General features: G+C 40.1%; 1 protein-coding gene across 3 annotated transcripts in view; it reads left to right on the top strand.

The window, feature by feature from the left end:
- CPEB4 (cytoplasmic polyadenylation element binding protein 4) overlaps nucleotides 1-7,970 on the top strand; it is a 93,748-nt gene extending 85,778 nt beyond the window's left edge. For all 3 annotated transcript variants that reach the window (XM_077327027.1, XM_077327025.1, XM_077327026.1), the window contains 2 exons: nucleotides 80-261; nucleotides 3,511-7,970. In XM_077327027.1, the coding sequence (XP_077183142.1) occupies nucleotides 80-261; nucleotides 3,511-3,738 (410 nt within the window). In that variant the 3' untranslated portion in view covers nucleotides 3,739-7,970. The remainder of the gene's footprint in view (nucleotides 1-79; nucleotides 262-3,510) is intronic.
- The last annotated feature ends 7,875 nt before the right edge of the window (nucleotides 7,971-15,845 follow it).

Genomic DNA, 15,845 nt, shown 5'->3' with positions numbered 1-15,845 from the left:
AACATGCATTCCCAGGGCCTAGAAAGAGCGTATGACTGTATAAAAGTATGTACATAAATTGTTTACTACTTTATTTTAGTGGAGCTTGCAATGATAATGGACCGGCTGTATGGAGGAGTTTGCTATGCTGGAATTGACACAGACCCTGAGCTGAAGTACCCCAAAGGAGCTGGGCGTGTTGCATTTTCTAATCAACAGAGTTATATAGCTGCTATCAGTGCCCGCTTTGTTCAGCTGCAGCATGGAGAGATAGATAAACGGGTAAGGGCTAGAATAGCACATTCTGTTTATTACTCAGCATTCTTTTGCTAGCTCATATCCACATCCGTGTTGGGGTGCCTGGCAGTAGAAAAAGCTTTATTAAATCCAGACTGTTTTCTTCTTCGTGTTTCTGAATTATGCACTTAAACACTACCCCTTCCCCCAGTTATCTGTAGGTTGAGTCTAATTTTAAAATTGGCTTTTTAATAATTTCTGGCACCTTCTAAACTGGCCGCTCTCTCCAGAGACATTTCCTGCAGCAAAGCATAAGCCTGTGTTCCTAATGTTATCCTGTTACCTCTGCATGACTTGCTTACTGTTGGCCTCTTCTTCACCCTGACTGTGTGCTAGAAGTAGGCTAGTCAACTGGTTCAGCAGAGTGGAAGTTTTGCTGCTGTACTATCTCCATTGATAGTCCTATTTTAAACGAATCTAGCCTACATAGAGCTACAATACAGTGCCACTGTGTCATCTGCAATATACTTCTTACAGCCTCTATAGATCAGACTGTCCTCAGACACAGTCCCTATCATACAAGACATATCCAAAGAGTGATCTGTGAGTAGGTCCCTTCTTAGTAGAGTCTCCTATGTACAAATCTCTTCTCAGTTGTCCCCTGTGCACAGACTTGTACTGTGAGGCAGATCCTTTTGTTGGATCTAACTATCTGAAATCTGAAGCTATGTTTGTGCGTTGGGAGAATAGGGGAGAGTTATTCGTGGATAATAAGATCACAGCTGCAGGACCAAACAGATAATTAAGACTGTCCAAGCTGAAAGTACCAATCACCTGACTTGGTAAAATGGGTAAAAGTCAAGACTACATTTCTCCAATCTGGTATAGAAGGACAGTGCTAGTATTGGCAAATAGTCATGCGTTGGCAATTGTGCCTGCAGATAATCTTGCACTTAGCAGCGCATATCCAATGTGCACAAAACTGGCACATATGCTACATCAGTGTTTGACACAACCTAACTGCCATTGTGTGTATGTACATGCACACACACTCCTACTAGCATTTCAAGCTGCTTTTGTGTAAACAAGTCTTTTGGAAATTCAATTCTCAGTTATATGTCTAACTTCCCAATTTGTAATCGCATACATTTATTTATTTATTGGATTAATTTCTCACTGCTGTCGTCAAAACCGTCTCATGGCAAGTTACATAAATAAGAGATTAAAAAGCCCAAATAAAAATTAAAAACCATTCTCAACTCCCCAATACCAAACAAACACGGTAGTGGGAAATGACCCCTCCTCCCCCAATCTCCAGCAGCCATCTCCTGGTGCCTTGGGGCGAGTACAGGGGTACCATCCAGTTACACTAGATGTCTAACTTAACTAGGAGGGGCCCCTCGGATCTTCTATGTCCTGGCCTCAACAAAAGACCTGGCATAAGAGCTCCATATTATAGGCCCTGTGGAACCACAAAAGCTTCTGCAGGGCCCTTAGCTCTTTTGGGAGCTCATTCCACCAGGCCGGGGACAGGACTGAAAAGGCCCTGACCATGGCTGAGGCCAGGCAAACCTCCCGAGGGCTGATCACCACCAACAAGTTAGTACCCATAGAGCACAAAGCCCTGTGGGGGACATAAGGCAATAGGCAGTCCCTCAGATATGTGGGTCCCAGACCGTGAAGGGCCTTAAAGGAAAGAACTAACACCTTGAACTAGATCTGGGCTGCAACTGGTGACCAATGCAACTAGGACTCTGTGATTCACTCTGAGGCGGTCCAAACCGCACCACCCAACAAAAAATTGAGTCAGAGCAGCCCGCTTCAGAGCAATTTGGACCCTTTGGTGTGTTTCAGAGAGCTTCAGCAGTGGCCATTTAAAATGTAAATGGCCACTTTCCTTTCCAGACTCTGGAAAGTCAAAGGTGCCATAGACTTTAATGGAAATTTTGCCTCCTGAGGCCTGGAGGGGAGGGTTTAAGTTACAGCCTCCAAACTTTCAGCATAACTCTGGGAGGCTCTTCCCCAACTCCCCTCAAAATTTCAAAAACATTGAATCAAGGGGTCCAATTCTAGGGGCTCCCAAAGAGGGTGCCCTATATGCTCCATTATATCCTATGGGACAGGCTCTCCATTGGACGCTGAAGCGCTTTAGACGCTTTGGCCAAAGCCAAAGCTGTCCAAAGAGGTATCGGCCAAAGCTGAATTGGTCCAGATCGGACCCTTAGTGCACAAGCCTAAATGCAACTGCCTCAGCACTGGCTGGATTTGGGCCCTCCAAGGTGTTCCAGTGAGGACCTTAGCAGCTGCATTTTGTAACAGCTGCAATTTCTGGGTCAAGGACAAGGCCCGTATAGAGCGAGTCTCAGAAGTCAGTTCTGCAGGTGACTGTTGCATGGATCACCGTGGCCAGGTACATAATATGCATGTATGTTTCATAAAACTGAATTTAAAGCTAATCCCACTGCACCCCCTAAAATAAATCCCTCCATATAGCATGTCAAATTGAATGAGTTGACTCACCCTAGTTACATTGACAGCTGGTTGAAAAGTAGTGCCATTCAACAGTTCTTTTTATAAATTGCTCAACAGGGACTTTCCTCACTGGTGAGATTTAAAAATATCATAGATTAAAAAACAACAAATATCTTGAATGTTCTAGTGTGGAATTTTAATAGTCTGGATAGAATTAGACTGGCTTCCATACTTTTAACATGACCAGAATTAAATTGATCTTGTATCAGTGCAGGGGGAACAAAACACTATATTGTACATATTGTATATTGACACAGGAGAATACATTAAATACAATCAAATTCCCTCTGTAACAGTTTCCTCTCCCATCCCCCCCACGTTTCTACCATATATGTCAATTAATGTGTAACTCAAAACCAGTTCTTGCTACATGCAAGCCGTGTAGTGGGAAGACTCTGAATTCTCTTCTTCCAGGCATAAAGCCACAAGACATTGGAAAAGGTGAAATGAATTCATGGAAGATTGGTCTATCTAAGTCTATAATATGCTGACTGACTGTAATGGTTATGTTCAGGGGCCCTATAGCGTACTTCTGAATGCTGGATTCTAGGGACATGCCAACAGGAAACCCTTCTGAACACCATCCAGTCAGCAGCTTTTGAAAACAAAATGATGGACTGCATAGATCTATGAGTTGATCCAGCATAGATGTTCATAATGCACTTAGGCCAGTGCATTGAAATATTCATATTACTTAATACCTATGGAATAAAAATTGGGAAAAAAAACTAATTAACTTTTCCTCTCCCTCTTTCAACACAGGTGGAAGTTAAGCCATATGTCTTGGATGATCAGCTGTGTGATGAATGTCAGGGGGCCCGTTGTGGTGGAAAATTTGCTCCATTTTTCTGTGCTAACGTTACCTGTCTGCAGTATTACTGTGAATATTGCTGGGCTGCTATCCATTCACGCGCTGGCAGGGAATTCCACAAGCCCCTTGTGAAAGAGGGAGGAGATCGCCCAAGACATATTTCATTCCGCTGGAACTAAGCGATTACTGCAGTGTGTTGATATGCAGGCCTCAAAATAAGTGCACTCTTCTGTTATCCTGATTCCCTGGCCCTGCCCTCCTCTCTTACTCAAGATCGCATGTCCTTCTGTTGTAGTCTGTAATTTAACAATAGTATAATGAAAGAATAACCTATAATCATATAGGTATTTTGTAGAATCTTGTCACTAAACTGTATTGGGAACTCCTTTACGTATGAATAACACAGTGCATGGAAGTCAGGTTCTCTTACCTTTATGTACCCAGAGGACACTGCTTTCTTGCTATCTTTTCATAGAGGAGAGAGAACAATATTAAGATAAATGAAACAATAGAATATTTTGTTTTTTAATTAAATTATTGCTAATAACAAAATCAATAGAATACTTTTATTAAAGTAACCATGAGATAGGAACACTATGAAGCTATTCTGACACTTTGTCCAGCCCTTCCTTCCCTGCCCTTCCCCACTCAAACCTCTGGGAAGCCTGTTTTCTTGCCGCCTATGATTTTATAGCAATGGAAACAGTTAGCCGTTAACCTAGTAACAGGAAAGAGCATGTTTAAAGCAACAAAAACGCATGAGCAAGGTTTAAAGCAGCATTAAGGTTCTTTTTTTTTTAATTTAAGGGTTCTGAAGCTAAATTTTTAGCACAGTATGTGTGTCTCACCATGCCTCCGACTTCCCACCACATTCAAACTTTTACTAATTGAGTAGGCAAAGCTTAGATCTGTGTTCTTCATCCAAACAATCACATTTTAAAAGTTCCTGAATGTAAATCCTGGGTCAATTTACTGCTGGGGTGGGTGGGTGGGTGGGTGGGGAGTGCACTTATTATTTCTCTTTATTATTTTTATTCTTTAAAAATAAATCTTCATTATCAGAATACAGCCCTAGAAATCCTACCAAAGCTAAAGTAATGACAACTAGTGAACTGGCATGTCCTCTCCTGAAGAACAAATGTATAGATTTTATTTTTGATGGTTATATAGAACTCTATATCCTAATTTACTAACGTTAATCAGGGGCCGGCTTTTGTTCTCCATTTTGACATGAAAAACAAGAACCTAAAGATATACCTCAATATTATTGACACCCCCCCGCCCCCCCCAAAAAAAGTACTAATAATCTAGTCTTAGTACAGAAATCCAAATTTGGCTGCTTATTGGACTTACTCTGGGAGGTGAAATCTGTTTTTAAAAAGCTGTATCATAGGAAGCGTAAGAGGGACAAAGTGAAGTTTGTTTCCAGGAGTGTTTTGCACTGTTGGCTGAATGGCTATTGGAATGCATGTTTGCAAAGGACAATATGCTAGTCTTCCAGCAGACAGCAAGCAAGTAAGGGAATCTTAGTGTAGCAAATAAAGGATTACAGGGCTTTGAAGTACCGACTTGCTGAGTATTGCACATATGTTTGTTAAGGATGCATAAACGGGAACACAGTATTTGTTAAAGCTAAGTCACAGGGTGGTGATAGTTTGCATTAGTCACTTGATAGCTCTGTAAATGTGAGACAACTGATAGGCATGAATGTGTTCAGCTCTTAATGGATGATCTTGTAGCAGTGTGCAAAACAAACCAGTCCACTGGCTTCTGAACTAGCGTGGTACCACCATAGACTCTTAAACCAAAGACTTGCCTTAGCACAGCTACAAAAAATAAAAAAAACATCTCTTCTGTAAGTCCCCTCCCTCCCCCCTCCCCAATTATCTTTGAGAAGCAGTTTTGATTTTCAATACATAAAACATACCTTGTTATTTTCCAAAGGTCAAAATGGAGACATTTGCTGTCTATTTGTCAAGTAGAGGAAGGGAGCTGCTTTTAATGAAATCCCTGCAAATATTGACAACAGTAAATGCAAATGGAGAGTGCTCTTTTGTAGACTGTCAGGGACCTTTTTCTCTGAAGTACATAATTATAGTTGGAATATTCCTTTTAATTTTTTAAAATGCTTGTAGGTGGCTTGGGGTGTCTTATTGTGCCGATCCTACTCAATGAACAGGTGAGAGATGGGTTACCATTACAAGAAATAACACTGTTTGAGAAGTAGCTTTGAAGAATAATTTTTTCCCTTTGTACATGACCTGCTGAATTTCGGTACAGTGTTTTTGTAGCTAACTTATTTTGTCATGCACATAATGTATATTTGTTATGCACTACTTTTGTATATCTTGTTTTTCCAACAGTGAGCATTTTTAGGCACACTTTTCACTGACGGGATATCTCTTTATGCAATACCTCAATTTTTCATATTGCAAAGAGTAGCTTTTTGTACTTTTATTACTGAGAGATCTTCATATACTTCATTTTTTAATATAAATAATTTTAATAAATTTTATTTTCTTATATTCTGCTTTTTATACATTTCAGTGCTCTGCATACATTTTGAATTATGGATGTTGTGCACTGGCAATGCTATTTTAGAATTTGCAGAGAAAAGAAAGCATGTTGCTTAAACATCTTTAGCCCAGCACCAGGTATTTGGTGTACACATAATTTAAGAAATACTTATATGTAAAGTTGAGACTTAAAAAAAGAAATTTTTAAAAAAGCATGAAAGTGACAAATGAGAGAATTTGTCTTTAGACCCTTGAAATTTAATGCATAAGCATAGTGTAGAAGTTTAAAAGTAACATCCCAAATTGTCTACTGCTTCTTAATAGGTTTTTAAAAGTAATACACAAATGCAGATGTTTTTGGTGAATGTTTAGCCATTTTTAATCTTAACAAATTGATGTTAGGTGTTTGCAGAGGTGTCTGCTCTTTTAAATCATATTTAAGGAAATAAACCCAAGCCTGCCCATTGGTGGGCATGTAATGTTAGTATGCATGACTAATATTAAGAAAAAATGTTATTCTACTAATATTCACTTGTGGTGATTGTGTGAAAAGCGTGTTTACAGATTATTTAGTTACACTTCAATTTACATGGCATAAATGATTATCTATATTACTCTGTGCTCTAAGTAGTGCTAATATAATCTATCCTGAATTTGTGGGAGGTAGAGTTGCCATGTCACTCCAAGCATAACTAATGTCATTACTTTAAAAATCTTAGGGTATCACTTTAGTTAAAGGGGTGTAAACAAGCATGTCATTTTCTCTCACAAGCATGGCACTAGCCATGTATTTGCAATGTAGTTACAGAGTAATTATATGGTTATTTTTGCAATGTAAAATAAAGTGTTTCTGATTATTTTATATGTAAAGGAACCCCACTGCCCCGTGCTTTTTTGGTATATAGTATCTACTTCTCCATACACAGACCTCTGCAGAAAGCAAATCTAAAACTTGCAGTGAATGACTTTAGTGTTTTATAAGGATGCTGTTGGAAAGACTTGATAATTCACCCCTTTTTTTCTTGAAGAGTTAAAGCCTTCTGTTTTAAAAGGTGATTTAAAACTTGAATGTGATGAATTGTGGCAAGTTAACTTCAAGTTATGTGCAATACTTATTTCAGACTTCTGGAAGATCTTTGCAGTGTAATTCTTTGTTTTTAATTGCAGACATTTAAAAATGTCATTTTCTACTGTTCTAGTAAATCCTCTTTCTTGCTGGTGTTTCTAAAGAAAAGAATCAGAAATCAATCTTTCTACTAATGTAAATTTGAGATTATTTTTTAAAAAAGGAATAAAAGAGGTTTTGGTCATTTGCTTTATTTTATTATCTTATTTTAAAGCTACTGTGATTGATAGCATTGTAAGAATTGGGACAATATTGTATTCAACTGTTTTATTTTTTATATTTTTAAAATTTAAAGTATAATTAGTTTTTATAATTTTCATCAGATTCTTTTGTTATATTTTTTGGAAGTGAAACTTTTAGCAAGTGGGTGTCTAGTTTTTACTAATCCCTAATATGTTTTCCCCCAATGTAATGCTCATATTATCAGAAGGAAAAGTTATTTAAGTATGTCAGTTACTTGTACTACTTGGCTGAATTTCCATATAGTTTTTACTGTGTATGGGGAGGTTGTAGTATTTATTATAGCATTTTAAATAAGGGTAATTCATTTTTTTATTAAAGTCATTTTCACATTTAAGTTCATATTTTTGTATGTTCTACTCTAAGTTATAACACAAGTTTCTTTTTTAAGAGAGTTCATTTGTTGAAGTGCTAGTGGAAAATTAATGTTATTAAATAGTTTGCAAATGACTATTTATACCAGTATGCATATAATTTTTAAATATTTGTAATGTGAGATGTTGAATGAATAAAACTTTTAACTCAATAATTAGTCAGCTCGTTGCTTTGAACTGTTGAGGAAAAGAACTGCTACTGAAATCCATCGCACGTAGAGTAATGAACTTTAAGCACTGTGACATTCCCATTTTCAGAAGATGCATAAAACAACTCTAGCCAGTAGCAATGAATCATTTTCCCCATTGGTGAGCCATTGTAGCATAGTGGATAATGTTGGTTAAATCAGAGAGGCCCATATCATTTTATTTATTTAGAACATACTTTATGTCGGGAGCATTGTTGGCATTTAATGACATATACAATTTGTTCATCTTCTATCATTGTTTATGTCTTTAAATGCCAACACTGCCCCTCTGTTCTCTATATAGGGCAAACTCTCCACCAAAGAATTAATGGACATAAGTCTGACATCAAAGATCACAGGACTGATAAACTTGTAGGGGAACACATCAACCTTCCAGGATGTTCAATAAGGGACCTCAAAGTAGCTGTTTTATTGCAAAGGATTTTCAAGAACAGACTAGAAAGGAAGATTGCAGAAATGTAAGTTATTACAACACTCAAAACAATGGCATACAATGGACTCAACAACTATGCATGCTAAGGTTCATTAATATATATATTTTTAAGAACCTTATTCAACTCTTATATCCACACTCCTTACAATCCCCTCTTCTCTTTATTTTATTTGGGACAATGTGACTGTAATGTGATGTTAGTAATATATAATGTAATTTCAAATCTAACTGGTCTCAGGACAAGATAATGTGCCAGCCCAGCTTTTGACTTGCAAGGATGCTTCCATGCTTGGGTGGAGACAGATGGGACCAGCAACTAGTTTCATTTAATTATTTCTTTTCACTACTGAGAAAGTGTCTGCAATTAATTACTAACATGGACAATTTTATTTCTCCATTTTTTTGTGAACTACAACTGAACTCAAAAGGACTGATTAACTGATTTACCAAAGAATTATATGGCCTAATTTAGATACTGTGACACCATTTACTAATTTGCCACTGATTTACCTTCTATATATACCTGCAGTCTTGTGATTCTTGTTCCATTTTGTCTGAAGAAGTTTTCTGCACACGAAAGCTAATGCCTTGAATAACTCTGTTGGTCTTAAAGGTGATATGTTGGTCTTAAAGGACTCAATACTTTATGTCACTTTGTTACCAGCTTAGGTTCCCCAAGGCAGAAAAGTTTAAAAAGTTTTAAAACAAGTTTAAAACAATTCTTATCTATGTATAAATTAAAAATTATTAAACAAAATACATAAGCCATCAAAGAAAACACAGGGATTTCTGTTCATTTATCACTGTAAAAATTGAGTCCAATAGCACCTTTGAGACCTTTTGAGTGCATGCATTCTTCCTCAAGAGAGCCTCTTGTGGCACAGGGTGGTAAGGCAGCAGAAATGCTGTTTGAAGCTGTCTGCCCATGAGGCTGGGAGTTCAATCCCAGCAGCCGGCTCAAGGTTGACTCAGCCTTCCATCCTTCCGAGGTCGGTAAAATGAGTACCCAGCTTGCTGCTGGGGGGTAAACAGTAATGACTGGGGAAGGCACTGGCAAGCCACCCCGTATTGAGTCTGCCATGAAAACGCTGGAGGGCGTCACCCCAAGGGTCAGACATGACTCGGTGCTTGCACAGGGGATACCTTTACCTTTATTCTTCCTCAGACTAAATGGGACAAGGATCATAAGCATACAGATGTAGGGTGGTAGCCTTGGGCCAATCACTTTTTTTGCACGCTGTAGTCGGACTCCTTGGAAGAAGGGCAGAAAAAGAATGTAACTCATATTTAGGAACACCCTGACATAAAAAATACATTCTCCAGCTGTTTTTCTTTAAAGTTGTTTGTTGCTAACTGAAATTCCAGGTCTTTTAAAATACCACATTAAAATAGGCCACTGCCCTTAGGCCCTTTGGTGAGACACAAGGTGAATGGTGTTGACTTTGATTTGGCCCGGCTGCAAAGCAAAACATTCCAGCTTTAAATCATGTTGATTTCCCCTTTGTGGTTTGCAAAACATCCCTGGGATGGTTGTAAGTGTTTGCTCTGCTGATGGGCCTCGTGCATCAATCCTGAGCTTATTCAAGCCCAACAATAGGGGATATTCCTAAAGAACACCCCCCCCCCTCCGAGAGTGTTGATGATCTTAGATCATATACTGTGAGGACAAGCCCTCAGCTGTCTGCTCAAATGTCCCCCTGAGGGAAAGAGCCAAATTCTGACTATTTATATTTTGTAAATTTGGTTCTTAGGGAGATCTGCTATCTCTGGCTGGAGTCTCATGTGACTTTGGCATGAAACTTCAGCAAACTCAGCATCATAGTATCTATTTTTAAACACAGCCTTCCTTATGGCAGCTAGGCCAAAAAGGAGCAGCCGAGTGTTCAGTCACCTGCTTCTACTTACTGCCCTTCTGCTATTTAATTATTGGGGTAAAGGGAAAGCAGAGTATGATGCTCCAACAATGGACTGTTGGGTGAATGGCAAAACAGCAATGTGTCTGCAAGAGGAAGAATGCAAAGCACTGGCAAGCAGGGAACTAGTCTGCAAATTTCAAAAACCTGGCCAGGTTTACCAGATGTACCAGAAGCCACAGGTTCTTGTTGATTTCTCCTGTATCTCCAAAGGATACTTGGAAGCTATTGAGGGGAGAAATTGGACTATCATCTAATGCTCATTACTGAAGTTTTTAATTAATGACTATGTCAATCAAGCAGTGCCTCTGATTTCTATATTCTCTGCTGCTGATTTGGATCAGTGCCTGGCAGTCTGAATTGTATTTGAATATCTGAAGCTGAAAGGATTTGAATTGTCTGAGCCTCAGGGGAGGGCAGTGTATAAATATAAATAAATAATAAACATCACTTCTGGCTTTTGGCAAAAAAACATCTTTAAATAGATGGTGTGGAGTTAGATACATAACATGGCAGCAAATGTAGGTTTTGTAACAGGGAGCTACATCTCAATTCCGTGTGCTTTCTAAATAAAATAGCACACATTCGTTGCATTGACATACCTACTTTCTCAGGTATGCACGTGAAATCTTAACATTTAAAAAACAACAACAACAGATAGTGGCCCTTATTAATATGTGAAGGAAATGTCTGTCATTTGTACTTTGCAGTTGTATCTGTCCCATATTATTTGTTTCCAGTACAGATTCCTCCATGCACCTTGGGCACCAGATCCATGCCTTTAAATTCCATCATGGAGAAGGCAATGAGTCACAAGCTACCGCTTTCAGCCATTTGCTCCCTAGTCCAGCTGTCTGCCTTCCCTACCTGAAGGTCTCTTGATGTTCCAAACAGGGTGAGGGAAAGGGGAAATAATGTGACTGTGGAGAGGAAGAAATGTGTGAGAGGGTTTATAACTACTATGCTTCCCACTGTGTCAAGGGATTTAATGGTACACACCTAATATACAGATTGTAAACTGCAACCATGTCTTCTAGTTCAAAGGCGTGGTGTGACTGATAAATTATTCACAGCATAAAGTCAAAGCAGGCCACTTACACTGACTGAGAAACCTTGATGGATTTTTTCTTTCTTTGTGGGGATAAAATCTGTTTGGTTCATCTTGAAAGCATGGTGCAGTGTGCCCCAAAGGCACAAAGAAGAAAATGCAAACAATGCCATCCTTTGTTTTTTGAAAATATGCTTGTTTGCATTTTCATCTTAGCAAGAGATTCCATGGCTTTGGGTGTTGAATCGATAGCTATCAGGCTTCTCCGATGCTTCAGCATGTATAACCACTGTTAAGAAATGGCGGGGATACCAAAAATCTGTGTTAGTTTCCTGTGCTGTAGGTATATGGAAACTAATACAGTGATAACATAAGGACCTCTATCTTGTTTGTTCCCGGACTTTGTATTAAAAATGTATATTCAACTCTAGACCAATAGGGGCGTATGAAATCTCAAATCAGTTTCTTCTAGCAATTCAAAATGTGCTGTGCTGGCAAAAAAGCACTTGTGTTTTTATCTGTTTATGTATGTGCTGTCAGGTGGCAACCGACTTATTGTGACTCCAGCAAAGTTCTTTCAAGGCAAGTGAGAAGCAGAGGTAGTTTGCCGTTGTCTTCCCTGGTGGTCCCCCATCCAAGTACCAATCCTGTTTAGCTTCTGAGATCTGATGAGGCTGGACTATATACCATTCCACATCCCACTTTGTTTCTCACACAATCAAAATAGGCTTCTAAAAGCAATCTGTCATCCAGTCAAATCTTTAATTTAATTAAAATGGCCTTTCAGTGGTACATTTAAAATACACACCCTCTGCTTCTCCAGCAAAGTCAAGACCATATTATGTATCCTCTCATAAACCTTCTGGGAATATAGCTACATACAACAGGATCAGCACAGGAGAGGCGCTAGGGCTGCCAGCCTCCAGGTGGAACCCAGGGACCCCTGGGATTAGAGTTTATCTCCAGACTACAGAGATCAGTTCCCCTGCTTAAAAGAGCTCCTTTGGTAGTGGACTCAGCATTGCACCCCATTGAGGTCCTTGTTTCTCACAGGTTCCAACCCCAAATACCCAGGAGTTTCTCAGCCTGGATCTGGCAAATCTACCTCCCCATTCCTTGCTGGTGACCAGGGCAGACCTGGCAACCTTAAGAGGAACACATGGGTGCAGGAGCTGGGCATGAAGCACAACAATGTCTTGTAGCTTTTGAAAACATAGGGCATGGCTGCACATGGCAATCCTCTTTGTGTAATTCTGTGCTTGATAAAAAGTGGCCCACTTGTGCTTCCCGATCCCACATTTTGAAAATTACTGATTATATTTGGCTACTATTATATTTGGCTACAATAGAAATTGCCCACTATTAGGTCTACAGCTTGGTTGCAGAACACATCCTTTGCATATGGAAGATTCCAAGTTCCGTCCCGCGTACCTCCAAGTGTAAGGTCTTAGAAAGGAATTGGAGAAGCTCTTCCTCACCCTGAGATCCTGGAGATGTGCTGCCTGAAAAAGGTGACAAAACTGCACTCCATAGACAAAGGGCTTTAATCGAAACAAGACAGCTTCCTATGGGTAACGAGGCACGGTCAGTGATAGTTCCACACCAACTCATTATGTGCAAAGACGAATGAGCATGTAGTGCTCATGATCAGACACTATCACAAGGAATTGCTTTGGAATGGGCACTGAACAAATTCTGTCCAAGTTATTATTTTCTGGGAGATTAGATAGCAAGAATGGGCATTCTTCTGTTTACAGTTCCTTCACCCTCACACATTCCTGTTTTGTACTGACAGTTATAATGCATGGAAGACATTGTTTTTTTCCTTCGTCTTCAGGTGACTCATCTGTTTTAGTCTTGCGTATGCACGCACTTTCATTTTGGGAGTGGAAGCTGATCAGAGCTTAAAGAAGGGGGGGGGGTATCTTTTAGCTTCAAATGGATTGCTCAATAGAAATTGCCCAGCAAATGCCTAGGAGGCGATTCCTCAGCTGCTCTTTATTCAGCATGATGAAAGCTTGCTCAGACAAGGGTTCCAAAAGCCCATTGCCTGCCTACAGGAAACTGGAGACAAATAATGGCCTCAGAAATGGTAGCTGGGGAGAAACATTGACATCTCTTCTTCTCAGCAAAATAAGCCAATTCAGTCCATCAGGATGAAAAACAGCCTCTGGGATGATGCTCTGTATGCAGCTGCCTCCTCAGGAATAAAAATTAATTGAGCATTCAAGTGGTTTAGGTGAAAACATCTTTCTTTTTACAATGCCGCAATCTGATAATTATCACTTTTGCTTGGTCAAGAAAGTTTTTACCTGTTTTTAAAGGTAAGTTGTTGAGTGCCTATTTTTTTTTACTCAGGGAGATGTGTTTTTTCTGCTTCTAGTATTTAAAAGAGAACCACCCTCTTCCACGGTTTTTGAAATTAATACTGTGCTCCCTCTGCTGGATATATTGCAGAATTCCATGAATACTGAAGTCATGAAGTCTGGCCTTTTAAAGACGAAGCTCCTGATGAAAGCTCTGCGTAGCTTCCAAGCTGTATAATGAAAGCTACTCAGAGGAGAGAGAATTCCAAGGGCCATTCTGCACATTGCCTAAAGTAGTGAAATGGCATCAGCTAGCGCTATAATTAAAACCGACAAACCTTTATTTTGCACGCGTCGGTTGTCTCGCCACATCTATGTCCTGTGTAGCGCCTTTTGTGTTCCTCACCTGCTTTCTGTTTTGTCTGAAGGCAGAGCAAGGTGCTCCTATTGTGTCATGCTTCATCCTGCCTTGCTCTGTCAATCAAGTTGGAGAACCAATGGAATGTTGTAACATCCGCAAACCTCCGAAATCACTCTTTCCCTTTAATCTTTTTTTTTAATGAAATATATACATGGAAACACATATGTGCATATTCATTGAGGCATAGGGCTTGTCTAGCAGAGTGTTTTAAAAAATATTTCCTCTGGAATTTATCGTGGAGCTTAAACGCACGCCCATATGACATGCCCATAGAACACCTAAACAAAAGTATCTGGAAGCACAGCTGCCCACAATTGCTCTTTGTTTGCTTCTAACTGTTGTGAGCTCATTGATCTGCGTAGCTCAATACGGAGAATATCATTTGAGGCTTGGTTGTTCAGGTGCTCATCCTTGCTGGACTGGTTCGTGCCATCTTATTGAAAATGATGGCACAGACCTTGGCTTTCCAAGAAAGGTTGCTCAAGATCAGGAGGAAGGCTCATCAGAGAAGGGCACTTAACATCCTCGCCATGCAAAGAAACTCAAGGAGGGCTCACATTCCAACCAGGATAAGGTGGCAAGCTCTGGGAGAGCTGCGTTTCCCCAAGCAGTTCTGGGTAGACAAGAGAACCACTGACTGGTGGGATAATTTTGTCCTTTCTAGCTGCAGTGATGACTAATGGATCCTGAACTTCAGGCTGTCCAGGGGCAACTTCATGGAAATCGTCAATGTGTTTCGTGGGTGGCTGGAGCACCAGCAGACTTGCACGAGGAACCCCATTTCTGTGGAGAAGCGTGTTGCCACTGCCTTATGATACCTCACCACCCCAACCTACTATGGGAATGTATTTGAGCAGTCTGGCATTGGGATGTCCACCATGGGTGAGATCATGCTGGAGGTCTGCTTCACCATGGAGGCAGAGCTCTACAGCAAGGTGGTGTGTCTTGGAGACTGACTTGGACAGGTAGAGGTTGCCTGTCCACTTGTTAAATGGCTTGTCCCTTTTTTCTGTGTGTGTGATTCCCAAAGCAACGATTAGTCGTGCCCCCCCTTCTCATTATAGTGCGCAGCCTGGAAAAGAGGGTGGGGGTCCTGGAGGACTGGAAGAAGAGGGCTGGGGTGGTTATTAGGAGGATACACAGGCAGGTGAGGGAGCTGCTGTAACAGGGGGAGAGGGAGGAGGGAGGGGATACTGCTGATGTTCTTTGGTGGGGAGGGAAGGGAGGGGGAATGTTGGGCTTTAGAGGTTTGTATGTATTGTTAATAAAAAATTATTTACTATTTAAAAAGCAATAGATAACTACCCAGCTATCTGTGTAGAACTACAGGAGTCACTGTCCCTGTCTTCTCCCACAGCTGTGGATTCCAGAAGTGAGACTTGTGTCTTTGTGTCTGGTAGCTTTGTCTCTATAGAAAGGCAAAACACAAATATCAATAAGGCAAGCCCTCACCCCCTTTCATTCCTGCAGGTGGCCATGAGTAGATGTCTCATGGAGCTGTGTCTGTATGGGAAAGCAGAAACATGATCTCAAGCAGGCAAAAACTTTACCCATCTCAGACAAGTGCAAAAGGACAGACCCTTTTCAAACTTTTGAAAGAGCATCTCGCCAAGCATGCCAAGCACCTTTGGAGCAACGAATAAGCATTTAAACAAATACTACCTGTCAATGTTTAAAAACAAAACAACCTACCAAGCAAC

The sequence above is a fragment of the Paroedura picta genome, chromosome 3, assembly GCF_049243985.1.
Source record: "Paroedura picta isolate Pp20150507F chromosome 3, Ppicta_v3.0, whole genome shotgun sequence".
NCBI classification, from domain to species: domain Eukaryota; kingdom Metazoa; phylum Chordata; class Lepidosauria; order Squamata; family Gekkonidae; genus Paroedura; species Paroedura picta.
The sequence above is the reverse complement of the archived record's forward strand: the minus strand, read 5'-3'. Positions and strand labels throughout refer to the sequence as shown.